Source organism: Schistocerca piceifrons, chromosome 8, assembly GCF_021461385.2.
Source record: "Schistocerca piceifrons isolate TAMUIC-IGC-003096 chromosome 8, iqSchPice1.1, whole genome shotgun sequence".
NCBI lineage: Eukaryota > Metazoa > Arthropoda > Insecta > Orthoptera > Acrididae > Schistocerca > Schistocerca piceifrons.
Genome location: NC_060145.1, coordinates 61,325,125 through 61,348,545, shown reverse-complemented (window position 1 = coordinate 61,348,545; position 23,421 = coordinate 61,325,125). Strand labels below are relative to the sequence as shown.

The 23,421-nt window shown below is 42.7% G+C and overlaps 1 protein-coding gene across 1 annotated transcript in view; it reads right to left on the bottom strand.

Moving 5' to 3' along the window:
• LOC124711135 (protein argonaute-2) overlaps window positions 1–23,421 on the bottom strand; it is a 266,005-nt gene that overhangs the window by 218,736 nt on the left and 23,848 nt on the right. Inside the window, exons 2-3 of the mRNA XM_047241028.1 lie at window positions 8,061–8,106; window positions 415–483 (exon numbers count right to left, since the gene is read on the bottom strand). Coding sequence (XP_047096984.1) covers window positions 415–483; window positions 8,061–8,076 — 85 coding nt within the window. The 5' untranslated portion in view covers window positions 8,077–8,106. The remainder of the gene's footprint in view (window positions 1–414; window positions 484–8,060; window positions 8,107–23,421) is intronic.

The window sequence follows — 23,421 nt, the reverse complement described above, 5'->3', positions numbered from 1 at the left end:
GCTCGCTCCTTTTCTTGACAAGCAATGAGGGATCCCATAATACAAAAAAATTTGCCAGTATTCTCCTATTGATTTGAATTTTTTAAATTTCTCCTCAAAAATCATTAGGGTGTAACGAATAGTCAGTTCTAAACGGTGGGAACAAAAATTACAAAATTTATTTAAGATGATTCATAACATGTGACTCCCAGTTTAGGTTCTTATCAGTAAAGTAACCAAAGAATTCAGAATATTCTGTTCCATTTAGTGATTTTTCCCAGACTGGTTACTCCCAACAGTGTGGTCAGGCCAAGCATAGTACATGATTGCAATTATTGTGTTACATCTAAGGCTATTAGCAGATAACAGGTTAACGAGTATTTACATTTTCACATCACGGCGTTTATGCTGGCATACAACACGACTTGTACTCACCTTCTTCTTTTGCTGGAGGTCTCTGTGATGTAGCACTGGCCTCCTCTTTACCGGTCCCAGTTTTCTTTTCTGCAACATAAACGAGTTTTTCAAATGCTGAACTCTTAACTCTCACACAGGCATTTACAACAGATCTACAATGAATACAAACACAAACTAGTGCACACTGTGGATGTATTCAGTGTCACTTCCATTCAGTTACTAAAGAATACAGCTCACTAGCTAAGTATCAGGCTACCAATCCGAAGGCTTGTGATAATATCACCAGCCCTTTACTGAATCTTCCACTTTTTGCAGTTATCTGATAATGCAAAAGAGGCAAGCTAAACTTCTCCCTTGATCTTCATGTTCACAATGACTAGCTACAACATGATAATGTTGTACTGTAATTGAACTGTTTTTGTAAAAAACTTTAGCAGTAAATTTGTTTGTTTTGCAATGTGCACATTACCATTCCACTTCTGGGATTCCGATAGATTTGCCAGCCCCCATATATAATCCACCTGGTGGATTAATGACAAGTGCCGGTGTGGTTTTCAGGCAATACTGGGCTAGTAGACATGTCCCATCTCACACAAATCACAACACTTCAAAAACATCCTCACACTTTCACGTGGATAACACTAGACACAGACAATGTTGTTGTTGCTGCTGCTGCTGCCGCTGCTTCTTCTGTCATCAGTCCGAAGAGTGGTTTGATGCAGATCTCCATGCTACTCTATCTTGTACAAGCCTCTAGACCTCCGAATACTACTGCAGCCTATCTCTTTCCGCATCTCTTACTGTGTTCATCTCCTGGTGTATCTCTACAATTTTTACCTCACACACTTCTGTCCAGTAGCAAATTTCTGATCCCTCGATTCAGATTCCAACCCCATGAAGACACGGGATACGGAAAATAATGCTCAGAAGGCATATGAACCAAAATAAAAGGAATGATGGACCAAGAAAGCTGACAATACACCATCTGGTTCGCACCAAGCAAATGCGACTACTGTAACAGTAGTACTGAGGAACTGACGCACCCCCAGAACATAACTGCTTTGCTATGCAAGGAGAAAGCCAATGTAATGGTAATGCAGTGGGAGTAAATAAGACTTATTATTTTCAATTATATACAGAATATTTCAATAAATCTAGATATGTAACTACACTGCCCAACTAAAAAGTGATGCATCCAAAAGGGGGTGAGGAAAGTAAATTAATCTGTAGGATAAGGGAGTATGTGATGTTATTGTAGTGACTATAAAACTAAGACAAATTTACAAAAAAACTGGCATGTAAGAGCCCACTTATCAGTATGATGTAGCACCCCCACCTCTCTCCCCTCCCCATCCTGGATGCACGTGTCGATTCGGTTGGGAAGGGTGTCTAAGACATTGTATCCTCTCGAGGCAAGCTGGCGAACAACCATTTGAAACGGTCCCTGATATCTTAGTATGAAATTGACATGATCCCTGATATTCTAGGATGGCGTTTATGTCCGAGTTGGTCCCACAAGTGTTCTAGTGGAAAGTTATCTAGGTTCCTGCTGGCCACAGAAGCACCTCAAAATCATGCACACAGTTCATAAACATGTGGGCAAGCACTATACTGTCAAAAAATGGCACAGCTGTCACACGTGAGGTAATAAGAGGATGCAAAATGTCCAAGGCATACGGTCGTGCCATCACAGTTCCCTCAATAACCACTAGCTGTGACCTTAAGTCTTATCCAATGGCTCCTCATATCACGAAGGAGTAACACCGCTGTGCCTCTCAAAATTACTGGAAGAATGGGAGCATTTTCCAGGTCACTGCCTACGGTCATCTGGTTTCCATGTGCCAATAATACTGTCTCCTACTAGTACATGGCACCTCCGTGTCATCTGACAATGTTCAAGGTTCAAGCTCCTTGCGTGCCTTACCATGCCTGGTAACAAAACCAAATGCAAACAACTCTAATGTACCTTTGGTGGCCGTCCTCTCTGTCAGAGAGAATTTTTACTATTATGTAAAAGATATACTGCTTCTCACAGTAAAGGTGACAGTTGCAGACAGACACGATGAAAAGACTGTTACATATAAGCTTTTGACCAAAGCACTCTTCAGAAAAGAAAAATGCGCACACATTCACACATGCAGAATTCAACAGAAACAAGTCAAATGGGTGCAACAATCCGGACAGTTTCGGAAAGGGGGAGGGCTAACAGGCTACGGGAGGCAAAAGAGGAATCTGCACTGCCTGCATACATGCTGCTTAACATCACATGCTCTATTTCAATGGCTGCTTCCCGACCCGGGCCATCTGGATCCTCCCCTCCACCACTAGCTTTTTTTGAACTGCACAGATAGGTGTTATCCTTACAACACATTCTCCACTACTGAAATCATCCCGGCCTCAATCTACGCAGTAACCTACTGTCCCCACACCCTCTACCCAACTGTTTCCACCCCCTCTATCCTTTCACCTCCTCGCAATTCGTCTCCCCCTCACCCTCATTGTGCACAGCTCTCTGCCGTCGCATCCACCAGTCTTTTTCCCTACTATGTTCCTCCTCTTTCCCTTCCCAGCCTCCCCCCTCCCTCCCCCTCCTGTTGCTGCTGCTGCTTTGCCTGGTGGCCTTATCCTGCAACATCTAGCCCTTGCACACTGCTGGGTAGTGCCGATTCCTCTTCTCCCACCTGTACTATGCTATCTCTCCCACTTCCTTGCCCACTTCCAGTTGTTCCTGTTCAACAAGTTTCAATTGCATTCTATTCGGAGCTGCCAGAGATAGTGATCACATATGTGACGTGTGCTTCCTTGTGTGAAGTGTGTGCATGTTTCTTTTCTGAAGAAGGTTTTGGCAAAAAGCTTATACGTAACAGTCTTTCCATAGTGCTTCACTTTTTAGTCAGGCAGTCAACTTTTCGAAAGAGATCAGTTGATAATAAATAACAGCTCACTTGAGTGAGTTACTTTGCTTGGTGGTTAAAATGGCAGCTACGTCAGAAATACATTTTGTACACTTTTCAAACTATAGTTCAGTGCAGGAAATGTCCAGTTAGGAATACAGCCACATGGCTCGTGCAAGTACTCTGTTGCAATGAGTAGTGGACTAAACATCCGTAAAGACAGTAAATCAGTTTTTCAACTAGTCTTTCATTAGTATTGTTTGCTAAGGGAGAATGTTTTAGCTAACACTTATTTTGTAAATTTGTTGAGCACAACACTGCATTGAAATCTTACTTCTTGGAGAGCTAATTATTTCTGGCAAAGAATAAAATAGTCATTTGTTTGACTTTAAAATAATCAGAAATTAAATTACTTTTAGAAGACACATAATTTAGTCTCACCCACAGTAAGACATGATAGCAAGAATACCTACAGAATGAGCCTGGTAAAACCCAAATTTCACACATTCTAACTAATAAATGCAGATACATTAATATATGTTATCAAAAAATTATTTTCGGAGTTTGTATTGCAACCAGAGGCGCTATCATACATTCGTAGTATCAAAGAAGCACAACAAAAACAACTTCTGTGACATGGTAAAACAAAGATAACATGATAATGTCTGTTTCAGAAATGAATTGTGTATTTGCAAGACCATTAGTTTACGCTAATGATGGAAATTAGGGCAATGTATTGAGACAATAAATTACAATGCACCAATACAACAAAGTTTATTTACGTGCATACAGGGTAGCTGGTCATTACACAGACCAAATGCATTGTAGAGCAATAAATATATATATTTAAACCAAAATCATCAGTTGCTCCATACCACATCAATCAAGAGGTACATTATGTGATCAAAAGTATCAGGACACCTGGCTGAAAATGACTTACACGTTCGTGGTGCCCTCCACCGATAATGCTGGAATTCTATATGGTGTCGGCCCACCCTTAGCCTTGATGACAGCTTCCACTCTCCAGGCATACATTCAGTCAGGTGCTGGAAAGTTTCTTGGGGAATGGCAGCCCATTCTTCACGAAGTGATGCATTGAGGAGAGGTATCTATGTTGATCGATGAGGCCTGGCACGAAGTTGGCTTTCCAAAACATCCCAAAGGTATTCTATAGGATTCAGGTCAGGACTCTGTGCAGGCCAGTCCATTACAGGGATGTTATTGACATGTAACTACTCTGCCACAGGCTGTGCATTATGAACAAGTGCTCGATTGTGTTGAAAGGTGCAATCTTCATCCCCGAATTACTCCTCAACAGTGGGAAGCAAGAAGGTGCTTAAATCATCAATGCAGGCCTGTGCTGTGATAGTGCCATGCAAAACTACAAGGAGTGCAAGCCCCCTCCATAAAAAACACGACCACAATATAACACTACTGCCTCCGAATTTTACTGTTGGCACAACACATGCTGGAAGACGATGATCACCGGGCATTCACCATACCCACAACCTGCCCTCAGATCGCCACATTTTTTACGTTCACCTGCTTTAGGCTTTATTTCTTCACCGATAGTCCTCTGTGTCGATGTACTGCATTGTTATACTGGCTGAAAAATGGGGGTGGAAGATCAACACTGATTACTGTAAATGATGTAGCCGACAGTTGCATTTCATAGTTTTTTACTTTCACTTTTCCCACACCTACCAGGATGTCAAGGGACTATAACATTGCAGGACATGGGCGTGTCTAGCCCCTGCATGCTCACCTCACCCGTAACCTACTGTTCCTCCCTTTTATTGCTTTCGTTCACACAAGAGTTGCAGTCTGACCAGAGTGCTTTGAGATAGTGGTCATGTGTATCTGAGGTGTGCCTGCTTATGTACCTACATATGTTTGTTTTCCTTTCTTTTCTGAGAAGGCTTTGGCCAAAAGCTCAGTGACTAACAATCTTTTCGTTGTGCCTGTCTGCAACTCAATGTGTCATCTTTACAGAAAGTAGCAATCTATCCTCTGTAATTAAGTACATAATTAATGAAATGAAAATGATTAGTATCCGTTATGAGCTGCTTGGTGGGAGATTTGGTCCATTTGCACATAATATCTGTCTTGCATAAAGCCAAAGAGAAATTTATTAATGTATCAACAGCCATGAAACACCAATATGAGAAGACTTATCAGATAAAATGAGAGAATTCAGTATATTTTATTTCAAGAACACTAAATAATTAAATTCCTGAATCTGAAATTTCACCATGATAAATGAAAATATTTAACATCTTGGTTGAAAATAATGCTCTCTGATACTGCCATACTTAGGTAACAATGTCACTGAACAACAACCACACACCACAACTGACTTAATGATTATAAAGTTCTTTTCTACAAGTGAAAATAATTAACTTTCTTAACACAGAATTGTTAGTTGAAACTGCATATTTATCAGAAGAGTACTTCAAAGCAACAAGAGAACAATTATTTTTTTAAAATATTCCTGATATGTAGAGTTTCATCGAGTTTCTTACTAGCCTGATGCCAATGAATTAATCAACACTGCAATAAGCACAAGCCCCAATTTAAAGTGAAACAGCTAGTACAAACAGGATCAGCTTAACTACAAATAGAAAGAGTAAGTTTCCATTTACGTTTCCCTAACAATCTATCACAAAAACCAGAGCAGTTCCACGCCCGTTTGGCTGCCCCATCCTCATTTAAATCCGAGCTCATGCTCACTGCCCTATGCTTCATTGGACGGGTGTTAAGCTCTAATCTACCTTCCACTAGCATAAATATATTTGGGGCAAAATTTTAATGGACACAAGCTGAAGAGGAGTTGATTACTCCACTTTAGTAATCATGCTTACTGCAGTACAAGTCACAATCTCTAAGAGTATGGAAATAACTGAAAGCACAGTTACTTTTTTTTTTTTTTACAGCAAAAATAAGTGATATTTGTGGTTATAAAGGGAGGTAGGGAAAGTTAATATACATTTTAATTGCTGCATGAAAAAGTCTCTCCTTATTCACAATGAACAATATATAATTTGAAAAGCTTGATGTCTAGAGGACTGACATGATTGAGTCTCTAAAGATATTTAAAACATGCAAAATTTTTTTGGTCATTTGTTACACTTCTATTAGGTATGCAACTTTGGCAAATAAATGATTCATTTATGGACAACATGTTTCTTAAGCCATTGTAATTTGCTGAGAATGCCTTTCTACACTTACCTAATCATTCAAGCAATGCCTCACTTATAATGGATACAAAACCACAATCTGCACACTACTGACCTCGCCCTGCCTCGATCAAACTAACGGAAGAGGCCAATGTCTTCGCACAGAATGTAGCTGTGACAGAAACAGCTGGACGCAAGTGTTCTGGATACATTAACACGATTCCACAAAACATGCAGTACTAGATTTGCTTAGTGGAATATTAATAAGAAAAAGAAAAGTTAGGAAAGGTATTAAAATCCATGGAGAAGAAAAAAAAAACTTTGAGGTTCGCCGATGACATTGTAATTCTATCAGAGACAGCAAAGGACTTGGAAGAGCAGTTGAATGGAATGGACAGTGTCTTGAAAGGAGGATATAAGATGAACATCAACAAAAGCAAAACAAGGATAATGGAATGTAGTCTAATTAAGTCTGGTGATGCTGAGGGAATTAGATTAGGAAATGAGACACTTAAAGCAGTAAATGAGTTTTGCTATTTGGGGAGCAAAATAACTGATGATGGTCAAAGTAGAGAGGATATAAAATGTAGACTGGCTATGGCAAGGAAAGTGTTTCTGAAGAAGAGAAATTTGTTAACATCGAGTATAGATTTAATTGTCAGGAAGTTTTTTCTGAAAGTATTTGTATGGAGTGTAGCCATGTAGGGAAGTGAAACATGGACGATAACTAGTTTGGACAAGAAGAGAATAGACGCTTTCGAAATGTGGTGCTACAGAAGAATGCTGAAGAGTAGATGGGTAGATCACATAACTAATGAGTAGGTGTTGAATAGGATTGGGGAGAAGAGGAGTTTGTGGCACAACTTGACTAGAAGAAGGGATCGATTGGTAGGACATGTTCTGAGGCATCAAGGGATCACCAATTTAGTACTGGAGGGCAGCATGGAGGGTAAAAATCGTAGAGGGAGACCAAGAGATGAATATACTACGCAGATTCAGAAGGATGTAGGTTGCAGTAGGTACGGGGAGAGGAAGAAGCTTGCACAGGATAAAGTAGCATGGAGAGCTGCATCAAACCAGTCTCAGGACTGAAGACCACAAAAACAACAACACTTTTCTGCACACTTTTGCAATTAATTTAAAACATTATGACACACAAAATAAACAACAGATAGATATATAATGCAAACAACAAAAACAAATCAACTGTTTTGTTAGACATCACAAGTGTCATCTACAACTGACTCTTGCAACGGACACCTGCGGTAACAGAGTGATGTGACAATGGTGAACAGATAGAAGGAATGACCAAGCTCACACACTGGTTGTTACTATGATATCTTTCCTGTAAACAACTAATTGTCAATCACTTAGTTATTTCAGTCTAGGTAAAGGAAAATTAAGCACCTTTGCTGTGCTCTGAACCTAAAACACTGATTTTACGATCAATTTAAAAACTGTTGGGGGGGGGGGGGGTCAGAAGCGGTACAATCTTTTTAAAAAGTATGCTACACTTGTTGATATACCTACTCGGACACATTTAAACAATAAAAGAAAGTCTGACAAAAAGCTTTCACAATAGCACTGTACTTACTTTTTCCTTTCCCCATGTTGACTTAGCTGACAGTGCAGAACCAAATCTGAAATAAGACAAAGATAAGTCAGTTTCTTGCTCAATGAAGATACTGCTACCTGCTGATCATTTACACGAGTGATTTATTTGTATCCATATAAACAGATTCTAGATTTAAATTTACTGTTTACTGTTTACAATATAACATTGTCTATTTCCGTCTCCTTGTCCACGTAACAGCTGGGTCCCTCCCAACTTAGCCCATGTCTTTCCAACTGTCCCAACTATACATCATTGTTACCTCAAGAAAGAACATACAATTCCAAAAGCTAGGATTACTATTTTCTAATTAAAGTGTTTCTATTAGCAGTACTAACAAACTATGTCTGCTGATGGAAATTGCTGACCAGCTACTCTGACTTAATTTTAACCATTTTCTAAACTGAAATTTTAACTTTATACAATTGTTTTACATAAATTGTCATTTATGGAAACAGGATTTGCCTTAATGTATCTTTTGCAATAAATGGCCACACTTTTACAACACTTTTTTTTATATTGGTGACATTGGGAGGTGAGATCAGTAATCAAAGATAGGAGTATATCAATGTTATTAGCCAACATTACAGTGTCATCTTTAAACCAATAGCTGGGCCTTCTCCCATTTATTCTTAAGCTGCTATTTTCACAATTTTTTCTGTCATTTCTGGGACAGCTGAGAACAGCTTGTCTGAAACCATCTCCTATATAGAAATCATTCGTTCATTATCTTACCATTTTCACCAGTACTAGACAAAAGTTTTTAGACACTTAGAATGTAAATCCGAAGAAGGGGTGGTGTGTGTGTGTGTGTGTGTGTGTGTGTGTGTGTGTGTGCGCGCACGCGCTTGCAAATGGAATAATATTTGAACCTTCTTCTTTTTACAGATGACACTGTCGTGTTTGCACCCAGTGCAGATCAACTACAACAATAAATGGACGAGCTTTACAGAGTAACCAACTACAAGAGAAATTTAATAATGTGTAACAATAGAAAATTGTGCAAATCAATGGTGAAGTCATACATATAACACAAAGATAGGTTTTTATATTTACTAGACAATGGATAGACAAAAAAAAGAAATGTACTGTCAGCTCATAATGAAAAAGCCATTATCTTAGGAAACAAAAATTTTACGGAAAGTTAAATAAACTTATTTTGAATTAAAAGTTTTAGTTGTATCTCACCTAAGCTTTATACTTTATTTTCACATCTAATTGTAGCATTTTACACTTATAACTGCCAAGGTTATTAATCAATATCTTAAATTAAAGTCTTTCCTTCTCATCCCGTACAGTGTGTCTCCCCTGACCCAGGGTTCTGGGTGACTTTTCTAAACTGTACCCCTTTCCCTAAACGTCTCCAGTCCTTTTCTTTCACCCCTCTTCCTCCCCCTTCAACTCTTCTGCCAGAGAGCCATTGGCTCCGAAAGCTTGTAAAAGGCGCTCTGCTGCTGCCACTTGGTGGGTAGATTTCTTTATCTATCTATTTACATTATATTATAAATCATTGATTATTTTTGTTGCTAACTTAAAGATTAAAAAAGTGTACATACTAAAGCGATTAATGTCTGCTTTGGTGATGAAACCAGCTGCAAATCATTCAACAAACTTCACACATTATGAGGTTTTTTTTCCATTTAACATGGTTTCCCTCACTAGAGCACAGCACATAGGTTGTTACCTCTCACTGGCTTACTAATATTTGGGATGTGAGGTTTTTACTTAATAATGCAATAAAAGTATTTCGTATTTTTTAAATATTAGGTTTTCATTCTAAGTCAATGAAATGGTAAAAACGGCCTTGTGTATTTCTGGTAAATAAATTAAAGCTTTCAAATCTAAATTTCCAAGGTAACTGAAAAGAACAGTTTTCATTCAAAGTGTGATCAGTTTTGCCTTGTGGCAGTGATATAGACTTAAAGCAAACAAACCACTCAAAATCAGAAGTTGACTCAACAAGAAAGAGCTGTAAATAAGGAAACAAGAGATCAGGGAACAAGGCTGGAAGACCCTTTATGCACTTTAAGCCTGGAAGATGGTACAAATAGGTTGTTTGGGTTGCTAATCTAAGTAGTCTTCTTGGATTGATTAATACCTGTTTTTGTTACCTAACCATGAGTGGCATTAAAAGGAGAAGCATTACACTCAGTAGTAGTGGCGACAGTTCTTAGATACATGGGGGGGGGGGGGGAGGGGGGGGGCATTGCAGCATGAAGTTGGATGCCCCTCAGTGCAGTATATCATCTAGGATGAGAGACATTCACCCTTCATACCACTTGACAGCAATAGATAATACATATGGAGGGATGCACGTGAAACACTATGATGTGTTAAAATGAGAAGGAATTATATGTGTAGGTTCACGGAATAAAAGGTACTAGCACACATCAGTTCAGAGGCACAGTGCACTGAGTACCTATGGGCATTAAATAACCAGTAAATGGCACCATCTCTGCACCCACTCCCTAAGCGACCGAGATCAGTAAAAGTTTGAAATTTTATTGTAGTATCCGTCCTCTTAAAGACTGTAAATCGTAATCAGCAGCTGCTCCACCACCGACCAGTATTTAAGGAAAGTACTTTAAAGTCCAATTTCAGTTCTCGTCATAGGTCAGTTATGATGGCGTTTAAGTATATGAATCATTCCAGAGTGAGATTTTCACTCTGCAGCGGAGTGTGCGCTGATATGAAACTTCCTGGCAGATTAAAACTGTGTGCCCGACCGAGACTCAAACTCGGGACCTTTGCCTTTCGTGGGCAAGTGCTCTACCAACTGAGCTACCAAAGCACGACTCACGTCCGGTACTCACAGCTTTACTTCTGCCAGAACCTCGTCTCCTACCTTCCAAACTGGCAGAAGTAAAGCTGTGAGTACCGGACGTGAGTCGGGCTTCGGTAGCTCAGTTGGCAGAGCACTTGCCCGCGAAAGGCAAAGGTCCCGAGTTCGAGTCTCGGTCGGGCACACAGTTTTAATCTGCCAGGAAGTTTTATATGAATCATTGGCAAAGGTGTTCTACGTGCACACTAGGAAGGGGAAGGACAGAAGGGGAAGGTGGGGGGGTGGGGGGAGGGGTGTGCTGCTGCAAGAGGTTTGAGTGCGAGGTTGGTGCAACTGATACATAAAAGGTGTAAGGTGTAAGATGAAAGCTGCTTTGCAAGAGGCCTGCAGAGAAATACAACACACTTTAGCAATCTCTCTGACCATTCCAAGTTTGTCAGTATGTGTGGCATCTGGCATTCCGTCTCTCAGACACGATGTCATGTGTGCCCAAATGTCAGTGCCTGGCATTCTCAATTTGTAATGTTTCCATTTCAGTTGCGTCCCTGACGGCGTACAAAGAAAAGTTAGAGATTCCTGCTCTAAGGAGGTCACGTAATAGCTCATGAATATTGGAGACCAGCACATTTCCTGGGTAGCATTCATCTGCCATCTGATCCAGGAGTCACTACATACACGAAAATTCAGGTTTGTTTGAGCTCCGATGTGTCTGAGAGCTTGAAATGCGACTTTCTGTTGCATAGTAAATTTACTGTAAAAATTCAGTAGGCAGCACTGCTCAAACTCCTGCACAGACAGGTGTACACAACAGTCACGGACTTGAGAGCCATCTGTGTATGCGATTTCATAAGGTGGATGGACAATCATGATATACAGAGAGATATCAGCCAACATAAGTGATTGAAACTGTAGTGCCTCTGGCACAAGTGCATGTCAATCCACATTACTGTCCTTGGACATACCAAGGGGGATTCTGAGCTAGAGTTCTCCACAAAGTTCCTGTCAACCTGTCGCAGATAGTTCATAAGCAGCTAGATCGCCTCATTCTGAAACAGAATGAAATAAAACAAAGAGCTGTTCCGATTGCTGGTTGACAATGATGACATTTGATCAAGAGGAGCTGATAGCATACTGTCAAAGGTGAGATGCCTCTTCCCACAAGAAGACTATCAACCAAGTTTGTACAGAAGGCTCCAGTCGCTTCTTTTATTTTGTACATGGTTTAATAAACCAAATAAAGGTGGTGTTGCTGAACCATGTGTAACACATCCATAACTTAAGGAAGATAAAATAGTGTTTTAGAAAACAGTTCGAACCGTTCCCCAAGAGGAAGTGCTGAGGAAATGGCATTTAATTTCCTCATACAATTATCCTTGAGTTAATATACATGTAGCAACTATGCTAAAAATTGAATTTGTCAACTACTATTATAGTATCAGGTCTTACAAGTAAAGCTCCAAGTGGACTTTACAGACCTAAGTCTGCAACACTGCACGAGATTTTGTTGGCGAGAAACAGTACCCATGCTCCTGAAGCCAATCATGTCCATCTCATATACCATTCTGAGGTACCTGTTCCACAGTAAGGTGAGATGGAGATGTGTAATGTATAGCCGGCCGATGTGGCCGAGCAGTTCTAGGCGCTTCAGTCTGAAGCCGAGTGACCGCTATGGTCGCAGGTTCGAATCCCCCCTCGGGCATGGATGTGTGTGCTGTCCTTAGGTTAGTTAGGTTTAAGTAGTTCTAAGTTCTAGGGGACTGATGACCTCAGATGTTAAGTCCCATTGTACTCAGAGCCATTTGAACCAACCATTTGTAATGTATACAATAGTCCTATAGTCCCTCTACATATAATGACAATTAGGCTGGGGGGGGGGGGGGGGGAAGCAAAGTTTTTACAATACTGTTGACTGCAACAGCAAAGTGGGCAGGATTTAGAATCCCTCCACATGGAACTCCTTTCACCTGAACACAATGGGTGCTAAGATTGTGCCAACTGATAACTGAAACAGTCAGTGATAAAAAGTTCTGCACAAAAATGAGTACACAACACCAAAAACAACACTTACACAACATAGACAAAATATGATGGCACCATGTAATATCATATGCTTTCTGTAAATATAAGAACGTGGCAATCAGGTACCATTTTATTCCTATTCATGTAACTAAAGTTTTTTCCTTTCTTTTTAGTGTTTTTTTAAGTAAAAAATCACTGGAATAGATGGCATTGTCCAGGAGAAAAGATTTTAAATTAGATTTAACATTTGCTTCACTACATGTCAGTCATTTATTTTATTGGGCAAATTTCCAAAACTTTTTGTTACTGAATATTGATTCCTCTCTGAGCCACTGGCAGCTTTAACAATGGGTAAAAAAGGTAATTTTTCACTCTTGTGTTGTAGTCTTGTACACCAGTGTTATTCTCAAAGCGTGATGGATTATTTATGACAAATTTCATTAGCAAAAATATGTATTGTGACTGTACAGTTAAAATGCCTAGCACCTGGAAGAGAACTACATGATGTCCATGAGTGACCACCACATATTATTCTTACTGCTCCTTTTGTGCAATCAATAATTTCTTTTTAAGTGATGAGTTACCCCAGAAAATTATTCCAAACGACATTTAGGCCTACTGAGTGTAAATATGCAAAACATGCCAGGAGACATACTTTTGTTTCAAAGATTAGCATTTATACCCAAGAGAAAAAGTAGCTGAACTTAATTGTTTGAGAAGCTCAGTAATATGCTTCTACCAGTCCAAATTTTCATCAATATGTGCACCCAAAAATTAGGAGCATTCTACCCTACTTACTGACTCCTCCTCATGAGCTACATCAACTGAAGCTGCTCTGGAATTAACAAGTAGCCATTTGGATTCTAAAACCCAACAGTCACCTATCAACCATTCTTTCTGATAATTTACATAACATAGGCGTCAGACACTTGGATCTAATTATCTAGGTTGTGTGCATCTTTTCTGGTTTCATGCTATATACTACAATGCTCCCCCACCACATGGTGGGAAAAGCTCCCTCTCATCGTATTTATCATATTTCATTAAAAATTTCCAAGAAACTCTTGACTGCTACTGCTCAGCTGTTGAAGCACCTGGTTGCTTCTTTTAATGAAATCTGAGGACATATATGAACATGAAGTTGAAGCACTACAAAGTTCCCATTAGCTGAGAAGACCACTTCAAGTTCCTAGGTCATGGGAGTGGAAGGAGAAAGTGTTTTCTGCCAGCTCGTGGTAATTGGAGAGGTAGGATGATAACTCCAGGACACAGATTGTTCTGCGAAGTGTGCAGCAAAAGTTAACCAATGTCCAGGGAGTCAGTGATGAAGTCTCCACTAAGAGAAATTATAATATAATTGGATGGATAAAAAGTCTAACCACCAAGTTGCAGCAAGAGGAAATCTGTGGTTCCTCCTCCTCGTAGAAAGATTGAAGCGGTAGGAAGAGGGCTGAAGAAAAAGTCCTTGTGTGGTTTAGGAAAAGATGACAATTATGGAAATTTCCCATCATCCTTCCCCTCCAAACCTCATGTCAGGAGGAGGCGCCACTGTCTGACTGCTCAGCTAGAACTGCCAGATCTGTTTTTGGTTTAGGATATTTTCTTTCCTTTCTCTTTCTGTCTCTGAAGGGGTGGGGGTTTGAGTTAGTGTGAATTTTGCTGCCTTTAAGCTTTGGACTGAATGAAGAACAAGTTACTCTGCAATCTGTGGCTCTTGCACCCATTGGTTTGTGTGGCACATTTCTGCTTTGTGTAGGTAAGGGGGGGGGGGGGGCACCTTGCATGGTGTCCTCCGCTCTGTCAGTGCTGGAGAGAGTGTAGATGTTCCTGGATGCATCAGCATGAAGGCCAAACATTATGATGAGGTGAAGGTGGTCGCACTTCTTTCCAACTTTGAAATAAGATTACCAGTCTAGAATTTACATTCTCACAGTTACTTCCTTTTTTGAGCACAGAGCAGGCTGCTGGTCTTGGAGGACACTGTCCTGGACAATAAATACACAGGTTCGACGGTGTTCCAGAGTACATGTGACTAAAGAGTAGGCACTGGAAATACCTCCTACGTTGGTGGATGTAAGGTTTAACATCGTATCTGTAACCCAAGTTGTGTCTTCCCTTGAAATCCAAGGTCAAAGGAGCCTATATATGAGGGCAGTTCAATAAGTAATGCAACACATTTTTTTTCTCGGCCAATTTTGGTTGAAAAAACCGGAAATATCTTGTGGAATATTTTCAAACATTCCCACTTCGTCTCGTTTAGTTTCATTGACTTCCGACAGGTGGCAGCGCTGTACGGAGCTGTTAAAATGGCGTCTGTAACGGATGTACGTTGCAAACAACGGGCAGTGATCGAGTTTCTTTTGGCGGAAAACCAGGGCATCTCAGATATTCATAGGCGCTTGCAGAATGTCTACGGTGATCTGGCAGTGGACAAAAGCACAGTGAGTCGTTGGGCAAAGCGTGTGTCATCATCGCCGCAAGGTCAAGCAAGACTGTCTGATCTCCCGCGTGCGGGCAGGCCGTGCACAGCTGTGACTCCTGCAATGGCGGAGCGTTGCGAACACACTCGTTCGAGATGATCGACGGATCACCATCAAACAACTCAGTGCTCAACTTGACATCTCTGTTGGTAGTGCTGTCACAATTGTTCACCAGTTGGGATATTCAAAGGTTTGTTCCCGCTGGGTCCCTCGTTGTCTAACCGAACACCATAAAGAGCAAAGGAGAACCATCTGTACGGAATTGCTTGCTCGTCATGTGGCTGAGGGTGACAATTTCTTGTCAAAGATTGTTACAGGCGATGAAACATGGGTTCATCACTTCGAACCTGAAACAAAACGGCAATCAATGGAGTGGCGCCACACCCACTCCCCTACCAAGAAAAAGTTTAAAGCCATACCCTCAGCCGGTAAAGTCATGGTTACAGTCTTCTGGGACACTGAAGGGGTTATTCTGTTCGATGTCCTTTCCCATGGTCAAACGATCAACTCTGAAGTGTATTGTGCTACTCTTCAGAAATTGAAGAAGTGACTTTAGCGTGTATGTAGGCACAAAAATCTGAACGAACTTCTCCTTCTTCATGACAACACAAGACCTCACACAAGTCTTCGCACCCGAGAGGAGCTCACAAAACTTCAGTGGACTGTTCTTCCTCATGCACCCTACAGCCCCGATCTCGCACCGTCGGATTTCCACATGTTTGGCCCAATGAAGGACGCAATCCGTGGGAGGCACTACGCGGATGATGAAGTTATTGATGCAGTACGACGTTGGCTCCGACATCGACCAGTGGAATGGTACCGTGCAGGCATACAGGCCCTCATTTCAAGGTGGCGTAAGGCCGTAGCATTGAATGGAGATTACGTTGAAAAATAGTGTTGTGTAGCTAAAAGATTGGGGAATAACCTGGTGTATTTCAATGCTGAATAAAACAACCCCTGTTTCAGAAAAAAAATGTGTTGCATTACTTATTGAACTGCCCTCGTATATTCTGTTATTCTTTGAGTCTTTTTGAAGTAAGGGCACAAAGTACCTTGAAAACTATGAAAATTCTTTTTGTTGGTCAATAGGATTGTTTGAAGTGTGTTTCGTGCAAAATTAACGTACTTTCGACCTAGTCCTTACTTTAAGGTCCTAAAAGTCAGTTTAAATGGCAGCTTTCAAAATCAGACATTCCCATTTATTGCTCCTTGACTTATCTTCTTACAATTCATAAGTCTATAGACATTTTTTTCGGCCAATTTGAGCTTTCAGCTATTAGCTACACTATTTGTTGTGCTGCTCTCTGTTTCTACAGTAATAAAATAACATGATTGTTGTTTGTTTGTGAGCAAAGTTGACAAGTGTTGTTCTTTTCTGAGCAAAGTTGACAAGAAAAGGTCTGGAGGACCTCGAAGAAAGGAAACAGTGAATATAACGAAGAGACTATTACATTTGTGCATTCCATACATTCTCCTGGAAAGAGGTTAGCAGCAGGGAAAGCTTTATATGCCTTTCGGAATTTACCAATCTCTCCTATAATTTCAGGAATATAATTCTTTACTGTGTCCTGCTCACAAAATGGTGAGCAGAGTAATCTATGACAAATGTATTGAAAGAAATTGTGAATTTAAATGACTAGTGTGCAGCAGAAATGTATTAAAGACTCTGCAAGTACTACAAAAGTTTAAACTCAATTTCCTGTAACCTCTGTTTTTTTCAAGCCTAATGTATGTTTTCTCTGATACCATTTTCTCGGTACAAAGAAATTCTGTCAATCAATTGTCTAGGTACATGTGCATGGATTGACTTTTTTTTAGCTTTCTAATTATAAAGAAACCTTTGACCCTTTTAAGAATTTCCCCACAAAACAGGTCATTATTAAAACACTGTCCACGAAAAGGTTCAGTGAAAACAGTCAATTTAACATGGCACAGGTACTAGGTAATTCTACCCATAAGTGGATGACAAACATCTGGTCTTGCTGGGTTGGATTACAATTCACTCTTGGCCAGAAGCATAAGGTCTCAGTGGAATTAATACATAGGGTCATATTAAGATTTTTATATGTAGTTGACAGTAATAGCAACGTCACCCAGTATGTAACATTCAATGAATGCTTGTAATCGCACAGTACTAGTAGTTCTGATAAATAAGGACCCATTTCACTTTTTTCAGTGCAACTACTCTGTTGAACTTACCCTCAATATTTTCAACAAAGTATAATTGTTTTGCTGTTACACAGCAATATCCAGCAATTTGAGAGGATACTGGATGCTGTCTTTCACTGAAACTGAGCCAGTGGGACTCACTTCACCTGTTTTGCGGAAACTCGTAGGTTGGTTAAACAGGGGTGGGGGGAAGGGGTGGGGGCGGGGGGGAGGGGAGGGGAGGAATGGACCAAACTGCGAGGTCATCGGCCCTTGTTCCCGGTAAAATAATTACACAACAGAACGAAGAAAAAAGGAGACATACTGTGCAACCAACAGGAGAAAGGAAGAAATAGAATAATGACAGAAGGACAACCAATACTACTATGGACAAAACAGGAAAAGAAAACCTCAGAGATAAGCAAGAAACAGGTAGAAGGGGGTAAAACCAAGAGAGCAGATGACCATGGCCGGCTGACCACGAGAATAAAAAGAAAAATCCAGCCACTCTGCGACATATTAAAACATCCACACCTAAGAGCATTAGAGTGCAGAACACAAAGGGACAAACGACATGCGCTAAAACTTCTACAGAATGATAAAACTCACCGTCACGTATAAAACGTAAAACTAAATTAGTTGCCGAGACGTTGTCAGCTAAAATTAATGGCAACGAGTCCGGTAACTGAAGAGTCTGTCACAGGGCAGCCTAAGAAGGACAACTCACCAAGACATGAGCCACTGTCAGCTGGGTGCCGCACCAACACTGAGGTGCATCATCACGTCACAGAAGGTAGCTGTGTGTCACCCAAGTGTGGCCAATGCAGAGCCAGCAGAAAACCAGAGTCCTTGCGATAGGCCCCCATGGAGGACTGCCACACATTCGTAGTCTCCTTAATGGCAACAGTTTGTTGTGCGTGCTGAGGTTATGCCATTTCGTCTCCCAAAGCTGCAAAACCTTGCGGCATAGTACTGAACGCAGGTCAGTTGCAGAGAAGCTGATCTCCATAAGCGTTTTCCACGTAGCCTGTCTGGTCGGCAACTTAGTTGCCTGGGATTCCGACGTGACCTTGGGTCCAGACAAACACCACTGAACGACTGGACCGTTCCAGGGCAAAGATGAACTCCTGGATGGACGCTACCGAAGGATGATGAGGGTAGCACTGGTCGATAGCTTGTAGGCTGCTCAAGGAGTCAGTAAACAGAACAAGGCATGAATGGATGTGCTCAAGAGCACAAGACATAGCCACCAGCTCGGCCATGACAACACTGCAGCCATCGGGCAAGGAATGGTGTTCAATATGTCCTCCACAGACATACGCGAAACCGACGTGAGCATCAGCCATCGAGCCGTTGGATTAAACCACTTCGTGGTCCCGGTACATGTCAAGAATCAAGAGGAAGTGGCAGTGGAGAGCCACAGGGTTAACTGAGTCCTTAGGGCCATGTGAAAGATCCAGGTGAAGTCGCGGCCTAGGTGTACACCAAGGAGGTGTATGTGAATGGACCTCAAGTATAGGTGGAAAAGGTAAGGACTCCAGTTCAGAAAGAATGGATCGGACACAAACTGCAACTGGAAGCCCTGACCTGGGCCGCTGATGCGGGAGATGAACCGCTGTGGTTGGGAAAAGGAGACGGTGATTCGGATGCCCAGGAGAACTACGAACGTGTGCCATGTAACTGGCCAACAGTTGTGCATGCCTAACCTGCAATGGAGGAACTCCAGGCTCCACAAGAACGCCAGTCACCCGACTCATCCTAAAAGCTCCTGTCGCTAGATGAACGCCTCAATGGTGCATTGGGTCGAGTAAACCCAATGCTGAGAGTGCTGCCAAACCATAAACCAGACTCCCGTAGTCAAGGTGGGATTGAACAAGGGCTCTGTAGAGCTGCAGCAGTTTAGAGCAAGCTGCACCCCAGTTGGTGTTGCTCAGGCAGCGGAGGGCATTGAGGTGCTGCCAGCACTTCCACTTAAGCTGACAAAGGTGAGGAAGCCAAGTCAATCAGGCAACGAAAACCATCCCTAAGAATCGATATGTCTCCGATACAGTGAGTGGATCATCATTAAGGTATAGTTCTGGTACTGGATGAACGGTACAATGCTGACAGAAGTGCTAAATACACGACTTTGCGGCCGAAAACTGGAAATCGTGGGTTCGAGCCCACGATTGTGCCTTGTGAAAGGCTTCCTGCAGGTGCCACTCAGCAATACCAGTATCGGTGGAGCAGTACGAAATGCAGATGTCGTCTGCATGCAGAGAAGGAGAGACAGATGGCCCTACAGCTGCTGCTAGACCATTAATGGCCACTAAAAATATAGACACACTCAATACAGAGCCCTGCAGGACGCCATTCTCATGGGGGGGAACTACGGGAGGCACCAACTTAGACACGGAAAGTACAGAGCAACAGTCAGTTTTGGATAAAAATCAGGAGCGGGTCTCTGAGGCCCCACTCGTACAATGTGGCACGGATACGGCACCAGGTGGTGTCGTACACTATTCGCAAGTCAAAAAAGACGGCAACCAGGTGTCGGCATCTGGAAAAGGCTGTTCGGATGGCAGACTCTAGGGACAGAATCAGCGGTAGAGCGACCCTTGTGGAAGCTGACCCGACACGGATCCAGTAGGGCCACGTGACGCCAGGACCAGACCCAACCCAACCGCCGACACACCATACATTAAAGCAGCTTGCAAAGAACGTCGGTGAGGCCGATAGCTATCCACATCAAGCAGGTTTTTACCGGGTTACCAATTAACTCGATACACTCTTCACAACTGCAGTGTGCTCGAAAATATCACTCACTGTCACAATGAGCACCGGAATGATGGTTCTTTCCCACCATTGTGATGGAAAGACGCCATCACACTAAATCCGGTTGAAGATGACAGAGTTGATGTCGCTTGTGGTCAGATGAGAGATGTTTAACCATCTGACTGTGGATCCGATCTGGCCCAGGAGCTGTGTCGGGGCAATGTGCAAGGGCACTGAGGAGCTCCCACTCTGTAAATCGGGCTTTGTAGGATTCACTGTGAAGTGTAGTAAATGAGAGGACTTTCACTTCCAGCTGCCATCTGAGAGTGAGAAAGGTTGGGGGTAATTCTCTGATGCAGAGGCTCAAGCAAAGTGCTCGGCAAAGTGCTCGGCAAAGTGCTCGGCAAAGTGCTCGGCAAAGTGCTCGGCAAAGTGCTCGGCAAAGTGCTCGGCAAAGTGCTCGGCAAAGTGCTCGGCAAAGTGCTCGGCAAAGTGCTCGGCAAAGTGCTCGGCAAAGTGCTCGGCAAAGTGCTCGGCAAAGTGCTCGGCAAAGTGCTCGGCAAAGTGCTCGGCAATCGCATTTGCATCAGTAGATAACACGCCATTTATGTTAACACTGGGAAAGCCTGTTGGGGTTGGTACCCAAAAACATGTTTGATCTTTGCCCAGACTTGGAAAGGTGACGTATGGCACCCAATTGTCGAGACGTATCTCAACCGACACTCCTGCTTCAGTCGTTTCATAAGTTGGCGAACGCACATATAGAGGCATTTAAAGGCTATTAGGTGCTCCAGGGAAGGGTGTCACTTTTGCCGCTGTAGAGCTCACCAACGCTCCTCAATTGCTTCAGCAACTTCCGGCAACCGCCAAGAGACTGCCTTGTGCCAGAGGCACCCTAAAGAGCAGGGGATTGTGTTTTCTGCCACAGAAACAATTGTTGTAGTCACCTGCTCAACCATCATCTCCCCCACTGTGTGGGGGAGATTCAACGGTGACAGCAGAGATGAAAGTTTCCCAGTCCACCTTGTTTAAAGCCCATCTGGGCAGGCGTCCTTGGGCCTGACACTGGGGCAGTGACAGGAAGATGGGGAAGGGGTTACTACCACACAGGTCGTCATGTGCTCTCCAGTGGATAGATGGGAGAAGTCTGGGGCTGCAAGCTGATAAATCAATGGCCAAGTACCTACCGTGAGCCACACTGAAATGTGTAGAGTACCAGTATTTAGGATGCTCAGGTCGAACTGAGACAGAGGTTCGACATCTCTGCCTTGGCCAGTAAGCACAGTGCCACTCCACAAGGGATTATGGGCATTAAAATCTCCCAAAAGTAGGAAAGGTTTATGGAGTTGATCAATCATTGCAGTTAATACATTCAGAAATACTGCACCATCTGGAGGAAGATATACATTGCAGACAGTTATTTCCTGTGTCATCCTTATTCTGACAGCCACAGCTCCAAGAGGGGTTTGAAGGGGCACAGTTTCACTACAGACTGAGTTTAGGATATAAATGCAAACTCCACCTGACACACTATTATAGTCGCTACGGTTCCTGTATTATCTCTTATAGCTGGGAAGGACAGGGGGTCCACATTGCTGGGAACCAGGTTTCCTGGAGGGCAATGCAGAAAGCAGGTGTAAAGATTAAGTTGCCGTAGCTCAGTCAGGTGGTGGAAAAACTGCCACAATTCCAGTGGAGGATGTTGTCATCATGAGACTGGTAAGGCATGTAAAGCAATTCACTCCTCAGGGTCACCTGCTGCCACTGACTTTTTGCCCTAGCAGTCTATATCCATTGTCTGAGGGTCCAGCGAGATCTAGGTCCTCAGCATATGCCAGAATCTCCACCTCATCTGCAGAAGCAGAGCTTGTAGGTAGAGGTGGTGTGGGTGTCACCGCAATTTCCATGGCCTTAAGGGTTTTCTTTTTTTATTTCTCTCGCTGCTCCTTAGGTTTCCCTGGCTGGGAGGACTTCACTGGCTCAGTCTCCGGGACTGGGGATGAGTGTGAAGCCCTACGACCAGCTGCTTTTGGGCTCTTCAGCCACTGGCGGGTGTCATCTTTTGCACTAGCAGAAAACTGGGAAGGGAGTGACCCAAGGGACCCCTTCCTAGCGAGAGGAGCTGAAGAAGACTTACGTTTCTCTGGCTCAGAAGTGGAGACTGATATCCCCGATGGTTGGGGTGGGGGTGTTGCTCCTGAAGTTGGTGGTGCAGTGCGGGAACAACAGAGAGGGAAGTGCCCCCCACCATTAAGGGGGCAAGTGTAGTCTTGTGGTTCTGAGAGGCGACTGGAATGTGAGGAACTGATAGGGCGACAACTGTCACGTAGCGGCGGCATAAGAGGTGGTCATAGCCACAGGATGTAGGCACTCAAATTTCCTCTTAGTCTCAGTGTCCGTCAATCGATCCAGCATCTTATATGATTTTCCTCTTTTTCTGTAAAATCCTGCACTCTGGCAAGCAAGGTGAATGATGCTCTCCACAGTTGACACACAACATGTGATGCTGGAAGTACAGTGAGAAGACATCTGGCCAACTTCCAGCACTTAAAAGCACCGCCTTGGGGGAGAGATATATGGCTTAACAGCACAGTGGTAGACCAGCACCTTGATCTTCTGGGGCAATGTGTCACCCTTGAAGGCCAAGACGAAGGCACTAGTGGCAACCTGATTATCCCTCGGACCCCAATGTACGCGCCAGACAAAAGGAACACGTCGCCGCTCTAAACTGGTGCGCAGCTCGTCATCAGACTGTGAAAGAAGGTCCCTGTGGAATATAATACCCTGGACCATATTTAAACTCTTATGGGATGTGATGGTAACAGAAACATCCCCCAAATTGTCACAAGCGAGTAATGCCTGTGACTGGACAGAGGATGCTGTTTTTATCAAGACTGACTCAGAGCGCATTTTGGACAAGCCCTCCACCTCCCCAAACTTGTCCTCCAAATCCTCCACAAAAAACTGAGGCTTCATGGACATGAAAGATTCCCCATCAACTCTCGTACATACCAGGTATCGAGGTGAATAAGCTTCACTGCCATCCTTAGCCTGGTGTTCCTCCCACGGTCTGGCCAGGGACGGGAAAAATTTGCGGTCATAGTTCTTAGCATTGAAGTTAAGACTTTGCCCACTTAGAGACTGCTGGTGGGAGACCACC